The 22,630-nt window shown below is 57.3% G+C and overlaps 1 protein-coding gene across 1 annotated transcript; it reads left to right on the forward strand.

Moving 5' to 3' along the window:
- Positions 1-2,115: 2,115 nt before the first annotated feature.
- DAPK3 (death associated protein kinase 3) lies at positions 2,116-15,778 on the forward strand. Its single transcript, XM_077860469.1, has 9 exons — positions 2,116-2,239; positions 3,035-3,174; positions 8,211-8,571; positions 8,809-8,938; positions 9,226-9,274; positions 9,959-9,985; positions 12,723-12,875; positions 13,588-13,633; positions 14,044-15,778. The coding sequence occupies exons 2-9, from the start codon at positions 3,113-3,115 to the stop codon at positions 14,578-14,580; spliced, it is 1,365 nt and encodes a 454-aa protein (XP_077716595.1). The 5' UTR covers positions 2,116-2,239; positions 3,035-3,112; the 3' UTR covers positions 14,581-15,778.
- Positions 15,779-22,630: the final 6,852 nt, after the last annotated feature.

Consider the following 22,630-nt stretch of genomic DNA (forward strand, 5'->3'; position numbering starts at 1 on the left):
TATCTACTGATACTTACCATGTTTAAAAATTTGAGAGATTTAAGAATAATTGTTTTAAAGATAATAAACCCATTGTTTGATAATGTTTTTATGAGGAAAAGAACCTTCCAAAAAATTAGTGGTATTCAACGTTTTTGTAATCTTTGAACTCTCTGGCTTAATAGAAGCCAGATTATCACGTCTGCTGTGTTAAGTCTATCGTGATAACGTGGTTTTGGTTGGATTCTATGTAGCGTATCCAGCTTCATTCCTGTCCTTGGAGAAGAGAAGCACTTTAAGAATTGTTCTCAGGTGGTTGGTGTGGGTATTCTTTGATACAACACCAAAAACTCAAGTGGTAATTTAATTATGTGGTATCCTAAATCGCATCGATGAGCTTTTCATGCTGTTAATTAAACTCCATTGGCTCCATCTTGCACTTTGTGTCCTTTTCCCATGCATGCTTTTGTAACACCATGCATCAGTTCCTTGGAAATACTGGTATACGATGTTTGCTGTTTTTCCAGTGGATACATTTCATTAAATACTGAAAGGTCACATTCATGGAACAGTTTCATCAGGGAAGGGTTGAAGTATCAGGAAATCACTGTCAAGTTTTGGATTTTTTTTCTACAGTAGTTAAAATTTGACCATTGGCAACAAATCCTGTCCATTGTTTGCCCTTGTGATAAGGTTTTTGAGAAAATGCCGTATACCCAAGTCTAATTTACTACATTTTATTGGGTTATTTCGAGAAAAATGATCCGACTCTTAAGTGTGGTATCTACATAAGTTAGTTCCAAAGAATACGGCATGGGAAGGGGAGAAAAGTATTCTGGAGAAACCTGATGGACGGACACTACCTGGAACCAGGTGACCAAGGTCAACGTGAACAGCAATATGGTGATAACCTGGGCCCATGATACGGTGTCATGAGAAGAGGACTTGGTCTTCCTCCCTAAAACCCATCACCCCAGTCTATGAGAATAACAGACAAATCCAGTTGAGGGACATTCTACAAAATACCTGACCAGTCCTTGGAACTGTCAATGTCACTAAAAGGAAAGTGAAACGATGAGGACTCTTAAGGACTGAATATGTGGGATCCCGGATGAGATTTGATACAAGAGGATGATGATGTTCGGGAACACAAATCTGAATAAACGATGGATTTGGTTATGATCATGTATTGCTGGTTCACTAGTTGTGACAAGTGTGCCATAATGTAATATGTAGTTGGCAATGGGTGTGGGAGGTACTTTAAACAAGAATGGAGAAAGGCGATCTCCAGGCCGAAGGACCAACTTGTGCAAATACGTGGGTGGGAGTGCAATGTTTGAAATCGGAAGGCAAATGAGCTTGGAGTGGGGTGAATGAGGACAGAACAGCATGAGGTCAGGATAGTCGGGGACGCTCAAGACTTGGGGTCTTTAGTCACATGGCATCTGCAGTGGTGCAGCACCGGCTTTGGGTTCGGGTCTTTCTGGGAATGAATCTCAGCCATGACATTGTGTGACTCCCAGTGAGTTACTTAACCTCTGGTCTCGGCTTCCCCGTCTGTAGAACGAGAGAAATGTTAACATACGTTACCTCCTAAGATTGTTGCCTGGTTCGTACGAACTAGCTGCTTCATCCCGTGCCTTGAGACAACAGGAATCAGAAACGTCTCAAGGATGAATGGCAACACCTGACCGGCCTCATCTGCATTTTTATTTATGCATTTGGGATGTGGGTAACATTTTACGGAGGGGGAAACTGAAGTCAGGGACGAAAGCCGTGCCTGGGCCCACCCCAGGAGCGGTCGTGCGGGAGCGCTTTCGCGTATCTCGAGCTCTAGGAAGGTAAGAGGGATGCAGAGGGTCAGCACCGAGCTCCTCGGCTTCAGGACCCAGGTCAGAGGAGAGTGGGCGGGGCGGCCCGGGGCCGGAAGTCGGCCTTCCGACTTCCTAAGTGTGCCCGACGTCCGCCCCAGCCAATCGGCTGCGGGAGGGCGAAAGTGTCAGCCAGTGGCGAGGCGGCATCCGGGTTCGGAGGACCGGACGCCGGCGGGCGGGGCCTGGAAGGCGGCCGGGGGCGGGGCGTCACGAGCGGCGGGGGCGTTGGCCAATGGGCGGCGGGGACCGCCCCCGGGGGGCGGGCACTGGCGGACGCGGTGACGTCGACGCGGGTCGAAGCGTCCCGGTGGCCGAGGCGGCGGGGCTGAGGAGGGCGGCGGTAGCCAGCGCGGCAGACGGCGGGCCGGGGCGCGGGGCCGCGGAGGGTGCGGAGCGGGCGCGGCCGGCGGCGGCGGCGGGCGGGGGAGGCCGGGGCGGCTCTTGGAGGCGCGGGGGCACGTCCGGGGACCCGTGGGCTGAGCGGGCCGGTGAAGGGGCTGGTCGGGGCTTGCGAGGGGCGTGGCGGCCTCCGGGGCGCTCCTAGCGGGGGTTAGGGCTCGGAGACACCTGCGGGGGGTCTGCCCCCGAGCTCGCCCCGGGGTCGGGGCAGAGGGCAGAGGAGGAGGCTCTGCGGTGTGGCCCTTTGCGGGTGGGGGAGACGGCGTGGGGGCCTCCGCGGGGGAGCCTTCGGGGGCGGGGCGCCGGGGGCCGGGGCGAGGGGCCGGCGGCGGGGGCTGGCGCGAGCTTGACGGCCGGGGTCCGGGGGGAGTGGGGGAGGGGAGCTGCGGGGGCCGGCGCCGCGCCGACTCAGCAAGTTGGGCAGGCGTGCGGAGCCCCGGGGCTTAGGGTGTGCGGAGTGTGGGGGAACTTGCAGGAAGGGGGGGCTTTGGATGAGCAGGTCGGGAGAAGCCTGGGAGGGAGAGGCAGAGAAGGGCTGGGGCGGCGTGAGGGGAGCCGGCGGCGTGGGCCTGGGGGAGGTTTCGGGGCTAAGCGGGCACAGTGGGGTTGCCACCAACATTTTGGGTGGTGTGGTCACCGAGCGGGATAACAGGAAAGCACCCCGGGCGCCGCATGCACGTGCCCTGGCCGAGGATCGGGGAACTTAGTTTTGGGGGAACTTAGTTCCATTTAGGAGTAATGGCTGGTGTCTCACTTCTTCCCTATTTCCCTGTCTCCTCCAGGTCACAGCTCAGGGACTCCCTGAGGTCCTGTCGCCAGCCTTCAGTGAGAGGAGGGCACCAGAAGGCAGGCCGCCCACCATGTCCACATTCAGGCAGGAAGACGTGGAAGACTACTATGAGATGGGGGAGGAGCTGGGCAGGTGAGCAGGGCCTGTGGCCGCCAGGGCTCCGGGCATGGGCAAGAGCAAGAGGTGCTGCGGGGGTTTCCACATCGCATCCCCCCTCCTGTCCTTCATTCCCCTCTCCAGCGCGAATGAGTCAGTGGCATGTGCTGGCGGAGGGAATTTAGGCTTTGGAGTCAGGTGGCCCTGACCGCACGTTCTTGCTCTGACCTTCTCTGTGCATTTCCTTCGGGGAAAAATAGAGTGGAGCGCATGGAGCGCCTACCAGAGCGCCTGGCACGTGACATGAGAGCGGTAGGTGGTGGCGGTGTTTGTTGGTAAAGGTCTGTCCCCCTGTTGAAGCCTGTCTTGATTGAGGGAGGTGATTGATTCTCGGGCACGTTTGCAGGAGAGGCCTCCTGTCTGGGCCCACGTCCCTGCCAATTGTTTAGCATTCTTGTGGGAAAGCTCGGAGGTTTCCCATTCCAGCCAGGCAGCTGATTTCCTGTCTGGCGGGGCCTTGAGTGTCCCCTGAGAACACCCTGCCTCAGACTAGCCAGTCACCATCTCCTCCCCACCCCACCCCCCCTCCAGCTTCAAACCTTATTTGGTGAGTTCTCTGCTGACCAACCCATGATGTCACCAAAAGGGAATGTAAATAACTGAGTCGTGCCTCAGGCCTTGGCTGAGAAAGTGTTTCAGGCTCATTTGGGATTCTGAAGTCTCTCCTTTAGGAATTTCCTTAATAGAGTCGTAGAGAACGTAGGGTCCCTCACCCCGTCCCCTTCTCTCCCCCCATGCCCCCTGCCCAATCTCATCCTTTACTGTTGAAAATGTGTTAGGTCCTCCTGCTGAGGGTGGCTTGGCAAAAGTCAGCCAGTGTCCCATGTAGATTCCCCTTAATTCGCCAGCTCCACTGTTAGGAATTAATTCAGCGGGAATACATGCATATGCAAACCCAGTGACCCAAGAACGGGGGTGGTTGCTGTAAGGATTGTATATGAACAAAGGGCGGGGAGCCTCTTCAGTGGTCCCCCCAGCACCACTGCCTCTGTGGGTGGAATATTACGCAGCCATTACAAGGATCCAGGCAACCTATATGATGTTCACCACCTAAGAAGTGTATTGAAGTTTTGTAGTAGCTGTGTCAGTTTTAATAGTTTTAATATATTTTATTTAACCCAATAGATTGAACTATTACATTTTGCTTGTAATCACAATAAAAATTATGAATGAAAAATTTTACCACCTTTCTTTTTGATATGAAGCTTTTGAGGTCTGGTGTGTGATATACACTCAGAATACATCTCGGTTTGGACTGGCCTGTGGGCCACCATGTGGCTGGTGCCTGTCATCTTGGACAGCACTGCTCTGGTGATCCCAGTTGTGCTCAGAGAACCATGAGGTGAAGGGTTCAAGGGACAGGACACTGTGAGCACTGTGCTGCAGTTTGTATGAGTTACGGATGTCGTTTTGACGTCTGAATTCTAGTCTGTCTTTATGTTTTGTTCATCTGCGAAAGGACCTACGAGGCAGGTGTGCTTACCCTCCCCGTTTCATAAAGGAGTGGAGGCTGAAAGGAGGGAAGCAACTTGTCCAAGGCCATGTGGGGGTCAAGCCTTGAGACCAGGCCCTGCTGGGTGCAAAGCCCAGGCATTCTGGAACCAGAGGTGAACATTAGGCTTCCGCCTGCCCCCCTGGAACAGGCCCATTAGAGGTCCCAGTGAAGAGCAGCCCTGCACGTCAGGAAGAGCATGCATCCTTCTGCCCCTGAGAGCATCCTCTCCCATGCTTGCTCTGCACTTTGGCAGGTGGCAGGTGGCTGCTGCAGGGAGCTCTCAGTTTCAGAGGCAGGCAGGGTCTTCCCTGAGGCCAGTTGCTGATTGTCTTTGGGGAGTTAGCTGCCAAGCATCACCGTGGCAACGAGGACCAGGACTAAAACAGGGCGACACTTTGTTGTTCCAGGGGGATGGGGCCACATGAACTGGAAGCAAGTTTCTTTGTGTGTGTGCTTGGGAGGGGTTGGGGAATTCTTTCTTCCTAGTTCACATTGATAGTCTTGGGAAATAAATAATTAGTCTGTGGTCGACAAGTGTGGACTTTCACCCTGGCTTTGCCTTGGTAGAGTGATGTGTGCACCTGGGCTGGCTTGGGACAGGGGGCCACGAACCAGAGGTTTATGCTCTCCCGGGCCTGGAGGCAGGAGGCACAGATCAGGGTGTCACTGGGGCTGATTCCTTCTGAGGTGCCTCTCCTTGATGTACAGATGGCCATCTTTTCCCTGTGGCCTCCCAGGGCTGTCCCTCTGTCAGAACAAATCTGTTCTGCTCTCCTCTTAAAAGGGCTTGGATTAGATTGGGTTCAGCCTCTCCTGTGAGCTCTTTCTAACTGAATCACCTCTTTAAAGGCCCTGTCTCCAGATAGTCCCGTTCTGAGGTGCTGGGGGTTAAGACCTCAACATGGATTTTTGGGGTAACACAGTTCAGTCTAGAATAGCATCTTTTTACCTGTTTCCATGAGCATTACTGCTCTTCATTTGTTAGCTCAGCTCAGAATAAAGCAGGGAAAAATAATCCATACATTTGAAAATGAGGCCCCACGTCTAGCTCGAAGCACAGTGCCACTGGTATGAGGTGAATGTTCGGCGTTCAATGGCATTACCATCAGGAGTTTGTCATGGGACTGGAGGTGGGCCTGGAAAAATTAGCTTGGCTGCTGTAGGCAAAAGAGAAAGGAAAGCATTTCAGGTGGCGGGAGAGTTAGTGGAGATATGGAGGGGACAGGAGCATGATGTACCCAGGAGACTGTTGTAGCAGGTTCAGGGGATGGGGGGGGCGAGGCCTGAGTCTCCTGTCACTGCTGTCAGTGATCACAGTTCAGCCTAGAAGAGTGTGCAATTATTATGTGAAAGGTCTGGGAGTCGAGAGTCTGTAGTGGACCTGTAGGGCTGGTCCCCCCAGGGCCCCAGGGAGACCCGGCTCCTACGCTGCCTCCCTGGCCCGAGGCCCCTACTCTGTCCTCACTGCCAGCAGCGCAAGGTCTGCTCGTCTCTGGGACTCCCACCCTCTGCCTCCCTCTTGTGAGGACCTAGTGAGCACGCTGGGCCCCCCAGGAACCTAGGGTCACCCCCACCTCGGTGGCCTTGACTTGCTTCCACCTGCAAGGTCCCTTTTACCAGGAGAGGTGATATATTCACAGGTCTTGGGGATTCACATGTGGGCATTTAGTGGGGGCTGTCGTTCAACCCAGTGTGTTAGTAATAATTTTGTACCTCCCACCTGCTCACCTTGAACTTTGCCTGGTCCGCTTATCAAACAAACCCAGTTGGGTTCCTCAGCTTTTTCGGGGGCCCTGCTGGCTTGGCAACGGCGTCCCTCATTAGTCTGTGTGTCTCTGTTCTTGGGCTCCTGCCTGGCCTGTCTTCCCTCTGCCATCCCCAGCGTCAGAGAGCCTGCCCGGACACCCGCCTTCCCAGTCTCTGCCCTTCCTTCCTCCCGTTACGCCCTCTCCTTCAGTTCCCCGACAGGTCATATCATCTTTTCTCTGGATCCCTGGTGGTGTCTTAAAATTTTCTTTGTAGAGCGCGTGCTTTGTCTTGGAATTGGTTCCTGTGCATGTGGAGTCAGCAGACTACGGCCTGTGGGCAAATCCAGCCCCAGCCTAGTGTGGCCCTGCCTGCCTGTGAACCTGGAATGTTTTTTTATTTTTTCAAAGGTTGTAAAAACACACAAGAATTATGACAGAAACCACATGGCCCATAGGGCTAAAAATATTTACTGTCTGGCCTTTTTCAGCCAACTCTTGAGTTAAAGTAAGTTAATATAACTAAGTTCCTGGATAGCAAAATAATTGGGACGTTGGACAGCTCCCTGGAGTGCAGTAAATAGGATTTCTCTCTCTTTCGCTTTTTTTTTCTTTCGCTTTTAATAACTGCTGTCTTGAGCTATAATCCACATATTGTACAGTTCACCCATTTACAGTGTGCAAGTTAGTGATCTTTAGTGTATTTACAGGGTTTTGCAACTGTTACCCTAAATAATTCCAGAATATTCCATCACCTAAAAGGAACCCCATCCCCATCAGCTGTTACTCCCCATCCCTCCCCCAGCCCCCGGCCCCCACGAGCCCCCTCCTGTCCTTGCATGACCCTGTTCTGGATGTGTCCCACACGTGGACTCACACACGTGGCTTTCTGTGTCTCGTTCCCTCCCTGAGTGTCGTGGGCTCAGGGTCTGTCCCCAGGGCAGTGTGTTTGGGCGCCTCACTGCTATTCACGGCAGAGGGATGGGCCCATGCATGGTGGACACATTATGTTCATCTGTCGATGGACATCTGGTTCTTTCCCTCTTGAGGCTGCTGTGAATCTGGCTGATTGAGGATTTGCGTAGAAGCTTCTCTGTGGATTTATGTTGTCGTTTCTCTTGGGCAGACACTGGAGGGAATTGCAGAAGCGCATGGAAACAGTGTCTAAGCTCTTGGGGAACCAGTAGCCCGTTTCCATGGGTGTGGGCTCCGGTCCCCATCCTCTGTCAGTTTGAAAATGGGTGTGTTCCTCTCACTCAGCCAGTTGAATAAGAAGCCCCTTTGAAGTCAGTGGCTTTTTTTCTTTTTTCTTAGGTTTTTAAAAATGATGAAATAGACCAGGGAAAGATAAATCAGTCTAGAATTGTGTTACGTAAAAGTAAAAGCCGCTCTTGGCTGCCCTGAGCCTCCACCCCTTCTCTGACATGGTGGCGAGCCCTCAGGCCTCCTGCCCACTGCACAGGCCTTTGTAAGCAAGCCCATCTTGCCCCGAGCAGGTCCTCAGTTTGTCTCCCAGTCTGCTGCTTTCTCCTGGCTGTGTGGGATTCCACCGACCCCGGGATGGACTTAATTCCCTTTTGCAAACACCGAGGGGCTGCTTTGCCCTCTGCAGTGCAGAAATACCATGGCCGCTTTGAACACACCTAACAGCCGCCCCCCCCCCCCCCAACAAGAGGCAGAGGGGCAGGGCCGGAAGGTGCTGTCTCAGAAGCTGCATCCTTTCCACTCCCCCAGTCCCTCACAGGGCTCCACTCACTCCTCTGTCCCCGCAGCGGCCAGTTTGCGATTGTGCGGAAATGCCGGCAGAAGGGGACTGGGAAGGAGTATGCGGCCAAGTTCATCAAGAAGCGCCGCCTGTCGTCCAGCCGGCGGGGAGTCAGCCGGGAGGAGATCGAGCGGGAGGTGAACATCCTACGGGAGATCCGGCACCCCAACATCATCACGCTGCACGACATCTTTGAGAACAAGACTGACGTAGTGCTCATCCTGGAGCTGGTCTCAGGCGGGGAGCTCTTCGACTTCCTGGCAGAGAAGGAGTCACTGACAGAGGACGAGGCCACCCAGTTCCTCAAGCAGATCCTGGATGGTGTCCACTACCTGCACTCCAAGCGCATTGCCCACTTTGACCTCAAGGTGGGCCCTGGTGGGCCAGGGAGGGAGCTGGGGACCAACTGGGCAGGTGAGGTGGGGGGCTGGGAAGGGGGTCCAGCTCTTATGGCACAGAGTGCACCCTTGCAGCCCCGTTGCTGCCTAGGGGTCGAGACAGACCAGCTCAGGCCTGCCACCTATGAGGGGTTCCCAGGGAAGAGCCGAGGCTGTCCCTGGGAACCCTGGGCCAGCAGAGCTACAGAGTCCTCCTCCACCCCCCAGCCAGAAAACATCATGCTGCTAGACAAGAACGTGCCCAACCCACGGATCAAGCTCATCGACTTTGGCATCGCCCACAAGATCGAAGCGGGGAATGAGTTCAAGAACATTTTCGGCACCCCTGAATTTGTGGGTATGGCGCTGCATGGTGCTTTGGGGCTAGGGTTTGTGGGACCGTTTGAGGTTTCCTGGCCTGCGTGCGTGCCTCAGGCCTAACCCCTGGTCATCTGGTCCACCTCACTCAGATTTCCTTTCCCGAGTCCTGGTGTTAGGTACATGAGGTCAGGCCTGCTGCCCCCAGAGCCGGCCTTGCCCCCCACCTGCAGGTGGGCTGTGCTGCTCCTTGTGGCTGTGTCCCCATTGTTGCCTTAGATCTACCCAGCGTCTGACTCTGTACCTTCTGTTTCTCTGTCTCTGCAGCTCCAGAGATTGTCAACTATGAACCCCTGGGTCTGGAAGCAGACATGTGGTGAGTGGCAAGGAGTGGCAGGGAGTGGCAAGGAGTGGTAGGGCTGCTGGCGCTGAGCCCAGCACACAACACACCTGGCATATAGCACCTTTGCTCCTCTGGGAGTCCCCTGACTGTCCATGGGAGCTGCCGGGCCACAACCACAGGGTAGGACGTAGCCCATCCTCATGGTTTTGATGCTCTTGGGTATGGGCCTGGGCCAGGTAGACCATTGCCTTAGAACAGGGGTCAGCAAACAATGGCCCACCAGCCAGAACAGGTCTGTGAGCTTGGAATGGTTTTGTTTTTAAGGTGATGTTAAAAACAAAACAGACAAATAAGCGACAGAGACTGTGGTCCACAAAGTGTGAAATATTCATTGTCTCACCCTTTGTAGAAAGTGTGTCAGCCCACTTTTGAGCACAGCAGGCGTCATAGAGTCCTGCATCTGCTGCAACCCCTCCCCTGCTCTGAGCTGGATAGGTGGGTGTGGCCAGACGAGCTCAAGCGTCCAATCCTGAGACCCCCAGAGTGGGAGAGAGGAAGGCTCTTAGTGGAGGCCATGCAGACCCTGGAAGGAGAGCAGGCTATGGGCTTCTGGCTTCCCCACCTGGACTCTGGATCCCCAGCCATTTAGACGTTTTGAGAATTGGGGTGTTGCCGCCCACTGCTGAGCTGACTTCTCTTCTTGTGTGTTCTCTCCAGGAGCATTGGAGTCATCACCTATATCCTGTGAGTTCCCGGTTGATGCTTCCTGCATTTCTTGAGGCCCTGGGTCAGGAGGAGGGTCAGGATGGCTCCTGTGCAGGGATGGGGACTATGAGCTCTGACCCACCAGAGTGCTCAGTGAACTTGGTGGGTGGATGGGTAGGTGGTGGATGGGTGGGTGAATAGCTGGATGGGTGGGTGAATAGCTGGATGGGTGGGTGGGTAGATGGTGGGTGGCAGATGGGTGGGTGAATAGGTGAATGGGTGGATAAATAGGTGGATGGCTGGATGGGTAGATGGTGGGTGGCAGATGGGTGGGTGGATGGATGGGTGGATGGTGGGTAGCAGATGGGTGGGTGAATAGGTGGATGGATGGTGGGTGGTGGATAGTGGGTGAGTGGTGGATGGGTGGGTGAATAGGTGGATGGATGGTGGGTGGTGGATGGGTGGGTGAATAGGTGGGTGGATGGTGGGTGGTGGATAGTGGGTGAGTGGTGGATGAGTGAGTGGATAGGTGGGTATGAATAGATGGATGGGTGGATAGTGGGTGGGTGATGGATGGGTGGATGTGTGGATGGGTGGCTGGTGGGTGGGTGAAAAGGTGGATGGATGGGTAGATGGATGGGTGGATTGTGGATGGTTGTATGGGTGGTTGGGTGGATGGATGAGTGAAGAATGCATGGATTTGCGCAGGAGGGAAAGACAGTTCCTGTCTCGGGCTCCTGGAGAGCCCTGCTCTGTGCAGAGTGGTTTTCCCTGACCTCATTCCCTCAGGCACCATTCCCTCAGGTTGGATTGTTCCTCATCTCCATCCCTGCGTCAAGCAGGCTCCCACTGCTTTTTCTTCCCTTGTCAGATGGTAGAGCGATACACTCTAAAGGTTTGTTAAGACAGGTTTTTATTAGGTCAGTTTTTGTTTTATTTATTTATTTATTTATTTATTTATTTATTTATTTATTTATTTATAATTTTTATTTATTTATGATAGTCACACAGAGAGAGAGAGAGAGCCAGAGACACAGGCAGAGGGAGAAGCAGGCTCCATGCACCGAGAGCCCGATGTGGGATTCGATCCCGGATCTCCAGGATCGCGCCCTGAGCCAAAGGCAGGTGCCAAACTGCTGCGCCACCCAGGGATCCCCAGTTTTTGTTTTTAAAGATTGAGGTTGGGCAGCCCCGGTGACGCAGCGGTTTAGCGCCGCCTGCAGCCCGGGGCGTGATCCTGGAGACCCGGGATCGAGTCCCGCATCGGGCTCTCTGTATGGTGCCTGCTTCTCCCTCTGCCTGTGTCTCTGCCTCTCTCTCTGTCTCTATGAATGAATGAATGAATGAATGAATAAATAAAATCTTAAAAAAAATAAAGATTGAGGTTTACAGAGGAGCTACAGAGCCAGTACAGAATTCCTGTGTGCCTCACCCAGCGTCCCAGCGTTAGTGCCCTAAAGAGCATCTGTCAACACCAAGAAATGAGCCCAGTACAACACTAGCAAGTAGAATCCCAGAGTTTTCCTGCTCTTGCCTCTTTGTGGTCCAGGACCCCACCCTGGATCGCATCCCGCAGCGTCCCTCACTTCTGGCGCCGTCAGCCTGGAGGTGGCTCAGGGATTGGTCCCAGTTCTGCCACCAGCCACAGGCCAGGTTATCAGATCAGAGGCTCCCTTGACCCCCTCGACCTGGAGAGCTTGCTGGAGGGGCTCACAGAACTCAGAACAGTGTGCTTTCTGGTACCAGTTAATTATGAAGACCGTAGATATGGATGAAAGGCCAGATGAGGAGGCACGTAGTAGGGTAAGGTCTGGGAGGGCTTCAAGCGCAGGAGTTTCTGTCTCCGTGGACTTGGGGGTGCACCCTCTTCTCCACACGTGGGGACATTCAGCCTGGAAACTTCAAGCCCTTTCATTGAGGGATTTTATGGATGTTCCATTGTGTAGGCATGATTAAGTTGTTGGTGATGGAATCAATCTCTGGCCCCTCTTCTTGCCCCAGAGGTCAGGGGTGGGGCCAGCGGTTCCATCCTGTTAATCTCATGGCTGCTTCCTCCAACCACCAGCCCCATCCCAGGGTCATCTGGGGTGACTTCCAGAAGTCGCCTTGTTCACATAAACTCTGGTGTGGTTGAAAGGCGCTCTTGATGGTCGGCAAAAGGCTCTTCTCATCTCATCACCCTGCAGCCGCTTCAGAAACCGAGGATAGAGACCGAATGTCAGAACAGTTGTTGCCACTTTCTTAGTTGGTAGCATTTAGGAAAGCGCGAGGCTTATGGGAGCTCTGTGCCTGAGGACTGGGGTGAGGACCGGAAGTGTAATTGTTATTGTCACAGTGCCACGTGCCCAGAGCCTCACGAGATGGTAGTGTGGCCCCCAAGCACCATCAGGATGGCACACGACGTCCTTGTGTCATCTCTGGTGATGTGCACCCTGGCCGAGTGCTGACGTCAGCCAGGGTACCCTTCTGGGAAGTCAACAGCTTTCCCCGTGATCACTAAATGTTTAGGACGGGTGCTTCAAGCTTCCTTAGGGACATTTGCCCACTCTTCAGTGCCCATCAGTGGCCAGGGGGGAAGATTTTGTGCTTTCTGGTGGAAGGTTACGGGCTGGTTGAGTGCAAGTAACAGGGGATGTGGGGGACACCCAGGGCCTGGCGTCTGCTTTCCTCTGTGTTCGGCCCCCCGAGGTGGCAGGGCAGAGCCGCTGGGAGCCCAGGCAGTGGCCTGTTTGTGGAGCGAGCGCAGGGGCCGCTGAGCCCTGTGTCTGCCTTCCAGCCTGAGCGGCGCCTCCCCATTCCTGGGTGAGACCAAGCAGGAGACCCTGACCAACATCTCGGCTGTGAACTACGACTTTGACGAGGAGTATTTCAGCAACACCAGCGAGCTGGCCAAGGACTTCATCCGCCGCCTGCTTGTCAAGGACCCCAAGTAGGAGCGCCAGGCCGGGCTGAGAGGGTGGGGGGGCAGGAGGCTGTCAGGGAAGGCTGCTGGGTCCCCCAGGAGCACGGGCCTCCATGCAGTCCCCTCCACATACCTGGGGGTTGGGGTGGCAGTGTGCTTAGCTTGGCTTCCGCTGTGTCTCTTTAAGAGCTGTTAAGTCCTTGCTGATGTTTAAGATAATTTTTTGTTTGTTTGTTTAAGATAATTTTCATGTGAAATTCCAGATTCCTGGGTTTTTTTCCTAGGAAAACCTAAAACTTCTGGTGTCACAGAGCCCTCACTCCTGGAGAGGGGCTCCTGTTGGTGACAGTCTTGCCCTGGTGCAGCCACCCATTCCTGCTACTTACCTGGTCCCTCCCGTGGGCTCCCGAGTTGGCAAGACCCAGCGTTAGGTCTTGCCCTGATTCACAAAACCTCTGAGAAAGCATGGAAGGCCCCAGGGCCTGTGTCTGGCTGAGCAGGGCAGATGCTCTGGAGGGCACAGGTGGTTTCAAGGTCATTTCAGGGACTTGTTCCCAGGCCAGAGGGGAGTCCCTAGGGGCCCACGTGTGGGAGTCCTTTAAGGTGGGGGTGGAGAGCAGAAGTGCCAGGGAGAGCCTGGAAAACCCTTCCCTGATCTCTGCTCGGTTCCCCACCAGCCTTGTGGGAGGAGAGAGCACGTGGAATGTGTGCGACTAACCAGGGTGGGGGGCTCTTACAGGAGAAGAATGACCATCGCCCAGAGCCTGGAGCATTCCTGGATCAAGGTGAGGTGGGCGGGGCTGCTCCCATTCAAGGATGCCATGTGTGACAAGGGAGGGAGGGACCCAGGGGAGTGGGCCTGGGTGGCAGAGGACATGGGGTGCGCCTGAGGTGGTGCTGGTGCCGGCTCCCTGTGATGCTGGCTGGCTCTTCAGCCCATTTGCACACAGCAGGGCACCCTCCCACAGAAACTCCTAGAATGGGTGACGTCTGCCAGGGGCAGCAGTAAAGGGCCGGAGAGTCTTGTGTTTTCCTCTCTGCGGTCTCTGGTGCCAGAGCCACGCATACCCTGCCTGAACGGGCAAGGTGGCCCCGTGCTGATGAAACTTTGTCCGGGAAAGCTGGTGGAGGGTGGGATGTGGCCCTCAGTGGCCGCCTCCGCCCCCTGCTCCAGGCCCTGGGCCTCTCTCCACAGGCGATCCGGCGGCGGAACGTGCGGCGTGAAGACAGTGGCCGGAAGCCCGAGCGGCGGCGCCTGAAGACGGCACGCCTCAAGGAGTACACCATCAAGTCCCACTCGAGCATGCCCCCCAACAACACCTATGTCAACTTTGAGCGCTTCTCCAAGGTGCTAGAGGAGGTGGCGGCGGCAGAGGAGGGTCTGCGGGGGCTGGAGCACAGCCGGCGCCTCTTCCACGAGGACATCGAGGCGCTGACGGCCATCTACGAGGAGAAGGAGGCCTGGTACAGGGAGGAGAACGAGAGCATCGGCCAGGACCTGCGGCGGCTGCGCCAGGAGCTGCACAAGACGGAGGCGTTGCAGCGGCAGGCCCAGGAGGAGGCCAAGGGCGCCCTGCTGGGGGCCAGTGGGCTCAAGCGGCGCTTCAGCCGCCTCGAGAACCGCTACGAGGCCCTGGCAAAGCAGGTGGCCTCTGAGATGCGCTTCGTGCAGGATCTGGTGCGCGCCATGGAGCAGGAGAAGCTGCAGGGGGTGGAGTGTGGCCTACGCTAGGGCCGCATGGCCGAGGCACCTTTCACCCTGCTCCTGGGCTCTGGCGGGAGTGGCGCCACACTGGGATGTGCTCTCGGGGGTGGGGGTTGGGAACTCAGTGCTACCTTTCCTGGCTGAGCTCCTCTGGCCTCCGGCTTTGGCAACTCTGGGGCTTCTGGGGCAGCACCACCTGGGGAACTCTGGGCTGGCGGGGACACCGCCTTGTGCTGGGCCTGTGTTGGGAGCCTTGCTGAGGATCCAGGGCTTAGAATCAGAGGGGCCTCCCCTGCCTCTGCTGGGCACCAAAGTCCCACCTCTTCTAGCCATGGGAGGCAGCTCCCCTGGGGTCTCTCGTGGGGACCCCGCCATCCCCCATCCTGACTGCACCCCAAGGTCTGAGCTGGCACCAGGGCCAGAGTGGAGATGGCCTAGCCCTCAAGCCGTCAGTTTGGAGTGGGTCCTGGGGGTTGTGTTACCAGGCATGGTGCCCTGCTGCAGAAGCCCAGGGAGCCCTGGGTGGGAAGAGGAGCCGTCTGGGCTGCACGCTCCTCTGCAGCACCTGTGGCCTCCGTGCATGTGGAGGACGCCCCCCCCCCCCCCCCCCCCCCCGCCCCGACCTCACGCCCCAGCCTCAGTCCCTGTTCCAGTGCTGCCTTTTCACCTCAGGGCTTGCGGGAACCCCTGTGGACTAGTTGCCCCCAGAAAGCCCTGCAAAGGCTCAGCGTCCCCTGTGTGCCCCACCAGTCCCTGTCCCCCTGCTGCCCCTCACCGCCCCACGCAGGGCCTGATGCCCCCGACAGAGAGGAGTGGAGGGGTTGCAGTGGGCAGCACTATCGCCGCCACTAGGTGCCGCCCTCGAGCAGGGTCACGTGGCAGAGAAGGTGCCCTAAGGTCTGGGCTTCACCTGAACGTGAAGTGCTCTGCGCACGTTCCCTGTGGCAGGTCGGGTTAAGCGAGTGACATCTGTGCAGCCCTCCCATGGCCCTGGAGGAGTTCTCCAGGCAGAAGCCAACCTGGGCCGAGTGCAGGGAGGAACCGGGCAGTGGGACTGGCCAGGACCTCAGGACCCGGCTGCGAGGTCAGACAGAGGTGTCCCCCCATGTGCTAGACCTGTCTGCAGGGCTGGGTCAGGAGCCACTGTGTACCCCTCCACGAGCTCAGCTGTACCCATTTGCATGTGTGCCGCAAGCCTAAGGGAAATAAAGCCCCACTTCCCCGACATGCAGCTGTGTGTGTTGTGAGGCCGGGCAGGGGCAGCCAGCCTTGTGGTTACCCGCTGCCGGGGCCTCGCCAGGTTGGCCCGTCTCTTCTCCCCGCTGCTGCCCCTGTGCTTGGGAAGAAGAGGGCATCATGGGGGCTGCAGGCTGCGTGATCTTGGGGTTGGACTGGTCTCATTTCCTTGTAATGAACCAGAAGCTTCCAGGCAGCCAGGGTGAAGTCAGAGGGGTTTCCTGTCCATTTGTCCTGCGTCACACACTACCAGGCTACACACAGGCTCCCCTGCCCACGTTGGGCCCCAGCTTGGGCCACCCCATCTTCTTGGGAGGGATGTGAGCGGCGCCCTCATCGCCCCTGCTGCTGTTCTGTGCAGCCCCTGGGTCTGGAATGTTCCAGGAAGAAGCCCTCCTACTTCCTTCCTGGGAGCCCCCAGCCATCATTTTGTTGCCTCATCCCATACACCTCAGGGCACATTTCTCCTTGTTCGTCTTGTCTTTGCATTTTAATTTTAAAAATTTGAGATCTGAGGTACCATAACATATCTCCCTTTTAATCTCTTCCTGGTTAGCAACTTCAAGTTTGGCATTTCAGTAAATTTCAGCTCTTTGCTCAGACCTCGGGTCTTCTCCCTTTGTCCCCAACTGTTCTCTGCAGCTGGATTGTGCAGCCCAGGACCCGGTCTGGCCCGCATATGGTGTCCAGCTGTCAGGTCCTTTAGGATGATGACCGAGCAACCAATTCTGCTATATGTCACACCGCAAAGAGCAGTGGGCCAGCTGTGGGCGAGGGGCGCCCAGATGTGTGTGGGGTCAGTAAACTCCAGACCACATGGGGCCCCAGGGGCCGGTAGACAGCACCTGTCCAGCCTCCAGCCAGTGCTGAGCCGTTCTCGCACCTTCTGGGCACTGTGGTGGGCAACAGGAGGCGTTGGCGGGAGCTTGAGACCATGTCTGTCCTGATGCGGGAGAGGAGGGAGTAGGCATATCTCCAGCTGCTCTGAGGTTGGGTAGGAACGGGAATCCACTTCGGACTTCCACCCACCTGCTCAGTATCCAGGGTCGGCCACGCTGCAGGCCTAGATTCCCTGCGTCTACTAAGGGTAACGGGCAGGTGTCCTGGCCTTGGAAACAATTTGGTTCCACCCCTCCCACCTGGGTTATCTTGGGTGGCTTCACACAGCTCAGCCCCTGCTTCCTCATTCCACCATTTGAGGGCCTGAGGAGCCACCTTGGGCCACCAGGGCACGAGCCAGGGTGTCTGGCCCGTGCAGGCATTTAGCAGAGCCCGTGGAGCTAATATAGTTACTTGGACATTGGCCCACGGACTCTGAGCTCACCTCCATGGAGCTTTGCCCCCTGAGAGGAGGCTGGTCCCCAGGTGGGTCCTAACCAACAATACAGCAGAGGTGATGGGGGTCACTTCCCTCCTTAGGCCACGTAGGACTGTGGCTCCCATCTTGCTAGCTGACTCCCTCGCCTGCTTAGATGAAGGGAGTTGCCACGCCGGAGGCCCAGGTGGCGGGGAACAGCCAGCAAGGCGTAAAGCCCACCAACCGCACGAATGGTCCCGGAAGCAGACCCTTCCCCAGTGGAGTCGAGAGCTAAGACCCAGGCCTGGATCAAGGGGCGCTGAGCAGAGGCCCAGGTAAGCCGTGCCTGCACTCCAGGCCCACAGACACTGGGGAGAACGTGCGTCGTTTCAGGCCACCATGCGCGGTCCTGTGTTACACGGCAGTAGCTGACGGATACACTGAGGAAGGTGAGCCACAGCCACCTGTGTGCTTCCTGAACAGTTGACCTTCTGCTCATGTCCTCTGCGGCCACACTGCTTGTTGAGCCTTCGTCCCCTCTTTAAGGGGTTGTGATTGGGGCGCGTGTTAGTGCTGGGCCGGCATCTTCCTTCGGAGTGGAATGGACCATGGAGCATGTGTGCGGGGTGAGGGCTCCCTGCCGTCTGGTTTTGCCTTGTGCAAAGTGGGGGTGTCATCATGCTGGTTTCCCGGGGTGTGTTGGAAGGATGGACTATGGGAGCTGTGGATTGCATTCCTCCTCCAGGCAGGAATCCGGGCAGAGCTGCCCCTAGGTTGGCCCCGATTTGGGCTGCAGTGTGTGTGAAGCTCATTGGAGGGAAGGGTGTAAAGCTTCGTGTTTGTCTCAAAACAAAGCTCAGCAATTGCAGAGGGACCTCAGGTGCGTTACCCCCTCCTGCAAACAACGCCCAAGTGCACAATGGTGGTGATCCCCCTTCCCCACAACGCCGTGAGGGTCCGGTGGGAGCTCGGAGAGGGCTTTGTAATCCTGTAGTGCGGTGTTCTCGGAGATGTCGAAGCTGGTGGCAGCCGAGTCTGAGCAGGCGAGGCCACCACTGTGGGCATCCCCGGGGCGGGTTGGGTTCTCCCCGCATGCGGCCCCGACACGGGCTGCGGAGAGGGCGCGGGGGTGGGCACAGGGATGGGCACAGGCATCTCAGTCATGACCGGAGCCACACCGCCCAGCTCCAGAGTCGCGGCTCGCGTTCGGCGCTCTGCGGCTGTGCACAGGTCATCTCACGTCTCCGTGGCTCAGTGTCCCCCTCTGTGAAATGTCCAGAACAGAATCAACCTTCGGTTGGTTTTGAGGATTAAATGGGTCAAGATACGTGCTTCAATGCAGGTCACGGTACCAAAGGTGGACACAACCCAAGTGTCCATTGACAGATGAATGGACGAAGAACATGGTGTCTGTCCACGCACTGGAATACGACCCAGCCTTAGAAAGGGACCCCGACACCTGTCCCCACGTGGATGGACCCCAAGGACACCGGGCTCAGGGAGGGGACCCAGACCCAAAAGGACACCTCCTGCAGGACCCCACTCCCAGGAGGTCCCCAGAGGAGGCCCATCCACAGAAACAGGAGGTGGTGGGAGCCGGAGGGGGAGCGGGGGGGTCAGTCCCCCCTGCTTCCCAGGGACAGGGTCTCTGACGGGCTTGAGCACAGCCTCATCAGGCTCTGGGCTCATGGCAGACACACCTCCTCCCTTTGCCATGTCGGCCCTGCCTTAGGGTATCTCCCAGGCGGGCAGTGAGGGGTGGAGGAAAGGTGGTCAGCACAACAGGCACCCCCTAAGCACAAGTCCTGTTAGGTTGGCGGGGGTGTCGGGTGTAGGAATTCCCACACCACACTGTGTCCGTGGGTGCTGCCACCTTGCTGTAGGTCAGCGGCAGGCCGCATGCCCTGTACCCTGTGCCCTGGCCTGGGGTTGTGAGCAGGTGTCAGGGAGGAGGCCTGGGCTGGCCAAGCCCTCGGCCGCCGGGTTCCCTACCACACTCGGTGCTGCTATTAATAACCAGGGCAACCCCTGTTATTTAGGCCGGCTCTGGGAGCGTAGGGAGCGGACAGACAGCTGCTAGACACCTGTCCAGCATTCAGGAGCACATGCACCGTGTGCTCAGGACTTGCAGGAGCCCCTGTGGACTAGTTGCCCCCAGAAAGCCCTGCAAAGGCTCAGCGTCCCCTGTGTGCCCCGCCAGCCCCTGTCCCCCCTGCTGCCCCTTGCTGCCCCTGCCGCCCTGCGGGAGAAGGCCGTCTCCTCCCCACGTCTTCTCATGGTGCCCCCCTCCGTCCTGAGCTGCTCTCCTGTAAGGACACAGGTCATGTTGGGTTAGGGCCCACCCACCCTTGTGACATCATTTATTTTTTAAAGATTTATTTATTTTGAGAGAGAGAGAAGAGAGTGAGCACATGAGCACAGGGAGGGGCAGAGGGAGACGCAGACTGTGTGCTGAGCAGGGCCCGACGCAGCTCTCCCCTCTTATGACCCCGAGACCACAATCTGAGCCAAAACCAAGAGTCAGACGCTTAGCTGACTGAGCTGCCCAGGCGCCCCAACCTCATTTTTTCTTTTAAAGATACTATTTTTTTTAAATATATATTTTTTAATTTTTATTTATTTATGATAGTCACAGAGAGAGAAGGAGAGGCAGAGACACAGGCAGAGGGAGAAGCAGGCTCCATGCACCGGGAGCCCGATGTGGGAATCGATCCTGGGTCTCCAGGATCGCGCCCTAGGCCAAAGGCAGGCGCCAAACCGCTGCGCCACCCAGGGATCCCTAAAGATACTATTTTTAAGTCATTTCTACACCCTGCATGGGGCTTGAACTCACGACCTGAAATCAAGAGTCCCATGCTCCACGTGCTGAGCCAGCCAGGCCCCCCGCCTCGTGGCCTCACCTTAACTGAACCACCTCCAAATACAGTCACATTCTGAGGTCCTGGGATATTGGGGCTCCACTGTATGAACCTTTGGTGGCGGGGTGGGGGGGGGCACGACTGAATTCATAAGAGTGTCTTTTGGTTTTGATTTTTGTTTCGTTTTAAGTGCCCTGACAGATTCAAATCTGGCCCAAGTGTACAGGGACGCAGGGTCCTGAGCTGTTAGCTGCATGGCTCGTGGGTGGTGGGTGGGCTCGGGGGCCCAGGCCCTCCTGACCGTGACCCGCAGGCCTTCCTACCTCTCATCTGTGGCCCCGGGGTGGTGGGGGGCACGCATACGGTGACCGGCATCCCCGCGTGCCTGGTTCTCCATGACACAGGACTTCTGATGCTGAGACTGGGAAAGTCAGATTGTGCAGCCCCCCTCCCCCCATACCCCTGTGTCTCCTGACAGCGACCTCTGTCCACCGAGCCGCCTCCCTTTGGCTGTAACGCGCCCGTGTCCCCCCCCACGCGACACCTAGGGCTTCTCCCGCCTGCAGTGGACGCTGAGCGCAGCCTCTTCTTCCGCCCCAGCGACTGTCTGGCTCTGGCTCTCTCTGACACTCCCTGTCTACGTGTGACCAGAGGCAGCTTCGCACAAAGCCCGAGCAGGTGCTGCCCTTCCCCTGCCCTGACATCCTCCTCTGGGGCTGCCCTGTGTGTCCCCTGGTTCTGCTGGCAGGACTGCAGTGGCCCAGACACCCCAGGGAGACTGAACACGTGTCATCCGGTTGGTTGGTCATTAAGGACTCCCTGCTCGGCCACAGCGGGACTGACCTGGTTCAGAGGTTCGGAGAGGTCACCGGGGGTGTGACCCTCGCATGGAAGGCAGCCACCGGGGACAGAGGGAGCAAGTGGCCCAACCTCTTCTCCTCCCACCTACAGCCCCTTGTGGGCCTCAGTTTCTGAGCTGGACTGTGACCCCTGAGCTCCCCCAGGCGCCTGGCTGGCAGGCGGGCAGGGAGCTGGTGCGGGGGAGGGGGGATGGCCTCCGCCCCAGTTTCAGTGGCCAGAGCTTCCTGGGAGCCTCCTTGTGGGGCCTGAAGCCCAGACCACGGGGGACAGGGACGTCCCCGACGGGGGCCCTGGCAGGGCACCTCTGGGAGGCCACCTGCCGCTTGGCGTCAGCTCACCTGGCACACAACGCGACCTGCCTATCCCCAAACAGTCCACAGGTCACGAAGAGCGACCATCCTGCCACAGAGTGTTGGATTCCCTTTGTGTGAAACGTCCAGAACAGGCAAATCCACAGAGAGAGAAAAAAGTAGGTTAGTGGGTGCCAGGGCCTGGGGGCGACTGCTCGTGGGGACAGGCTTTCCCTTTGGTGGAGATGGAATGTTCCGGAACTAGATAGTACTGACAGGTGCACAGTGTCGTGAATGTTCTACACGCCACTAATGGTAAATTTAGAAGAGGGAGAGAGAGGCTAGGTCCTCAGTGAGCTCTTGGTCCCACTAAGGCACCCGGGCCGCTGACCCAGCCCCCAGCCCTGTGCCCGGCGGGGCCCTCTGCCCCGGACGCCACCCCCCACCCCCGGCTGCCTGCTGCCTGCTGCTTCCCCATCGGGTCTCCCATCAGAGAGGACCCTTCTTTCCAGAGCAGCACCCGGCCCCTCATCCTGGTCCCCACGGAGGCCCTGGGTCGAGCTCCCCACCCCCAGGCCAGGAGCAGTGTGCAGGAGCGGGGACCCTGCAGGACCCCCAGCGCCAGCAGATGAGCGACCGCATGCATTTATGAGTGAAGGGGTCAGGCTTCAAGAACCCCCTCAGGGTCACGAGGGACTTGGTGGGGTGGGGACAGCGGGCGGAAGAGTAATAAGAACAGGTATATGATTATTAAATTGTTACTACTGTTACCTGCTGGCTAGGTTTGATTCCAGAGAGGGCTGGGGGGTCACCTGAGGCCACCCAAGGTTGCCCGAGGTTGCCGGGCGGGGGCTTCGGGCGGGGGCTTCAGGCCGGTGCGCCCGCCCCGCCACACCTCGGAGAAGTGGACAAAAGGAACAGACCTCCCTTCTCAGTTATCGCGTATTTATTTCCACATAAAAATCCCCCAAAGCTCATGGAGATGATGTCTGAACATCACGACAGTAATCATAATGAAGGGTTTCTTTTTTTAAAAACCACAAAACTCGCCGTGGTGAGGATGGACATGTGAGCTACGACCTGGGACACATCCCACGTGTCATGGGAGGAAAACCCGGGGTCCCTTTCCCACGAAGCCCGGGGTCCGTTGCGTTTTGGCTGCGACCGCCCCGGGACGCACGCCTTGCACAAAGGCGCTCTGAGTGCGGGCAGCGGCTGGCCTGGACGTGGTGGCCCCGTGGGGACGGAGCTGTGCGCCTTTATTCTTTATTCTTTATTCTGGAGGGGCTGCCGCGGCTGAGCCGGGGTCCTGGGTCCTGCTTGCCGGGGTCTGTGGCTGCTGGTGGTCCGAGGGCGGCGGGCCAGCCGGGGGGTCCCCGTGCAGCTGCGGGCTCGTCTGGGGCTGCGGTCTGCCGCTTCCTCTCCCTCTGTCGCCTCCCTGGCACCGGGCAGCCCGCACGGTCCCAGCCCTCGGCTCGCACCCGGCGCCTGCCAGCCTCCGCTGCCTCGGGCTCCAGGTGACACACGGTCACCAG

Source organism: Canis aureus, chromosome 19, assembly GCF_053574225.1.
Source record: "Canis aureus isolate CA01 chromosome 19, VMU_Caureus_v.1.0, whole genome shotgun sequence".
NCBI lineage: Eukaryota > Metazoa > Chordata > Mammalia > Carnivora > Canidae > Canis > Canis aureus.

What these genes read in the sequence shown, in the direction of transcription:
- DAPK3 (XM_077860469.1), top strand. Translation starts at nt 3,113, where the DNA reads ATGTCCACATTCAGGCAGGAAGACGTGGAAGACTACTATGAGATGGGG. An exon ending in GGAGTCATCACCTATATCCT is followed by an intron (nt 9,986 to 12,722) that starts GTGAGTTCCCGG and finishes TCTGCCTTCCAG; the next exon opens with CCTGAGCGGCGCCTCCCCAT. An exon ending in TGGAGCATTCCTGGATCAAG is followed by an intron (nt 13,634 to 14,043) that starts GTGAGGTGGGCG and finishes CTCTCTCCACAG; the next exon opens with GCGATCCGGCGGCGGAACGT.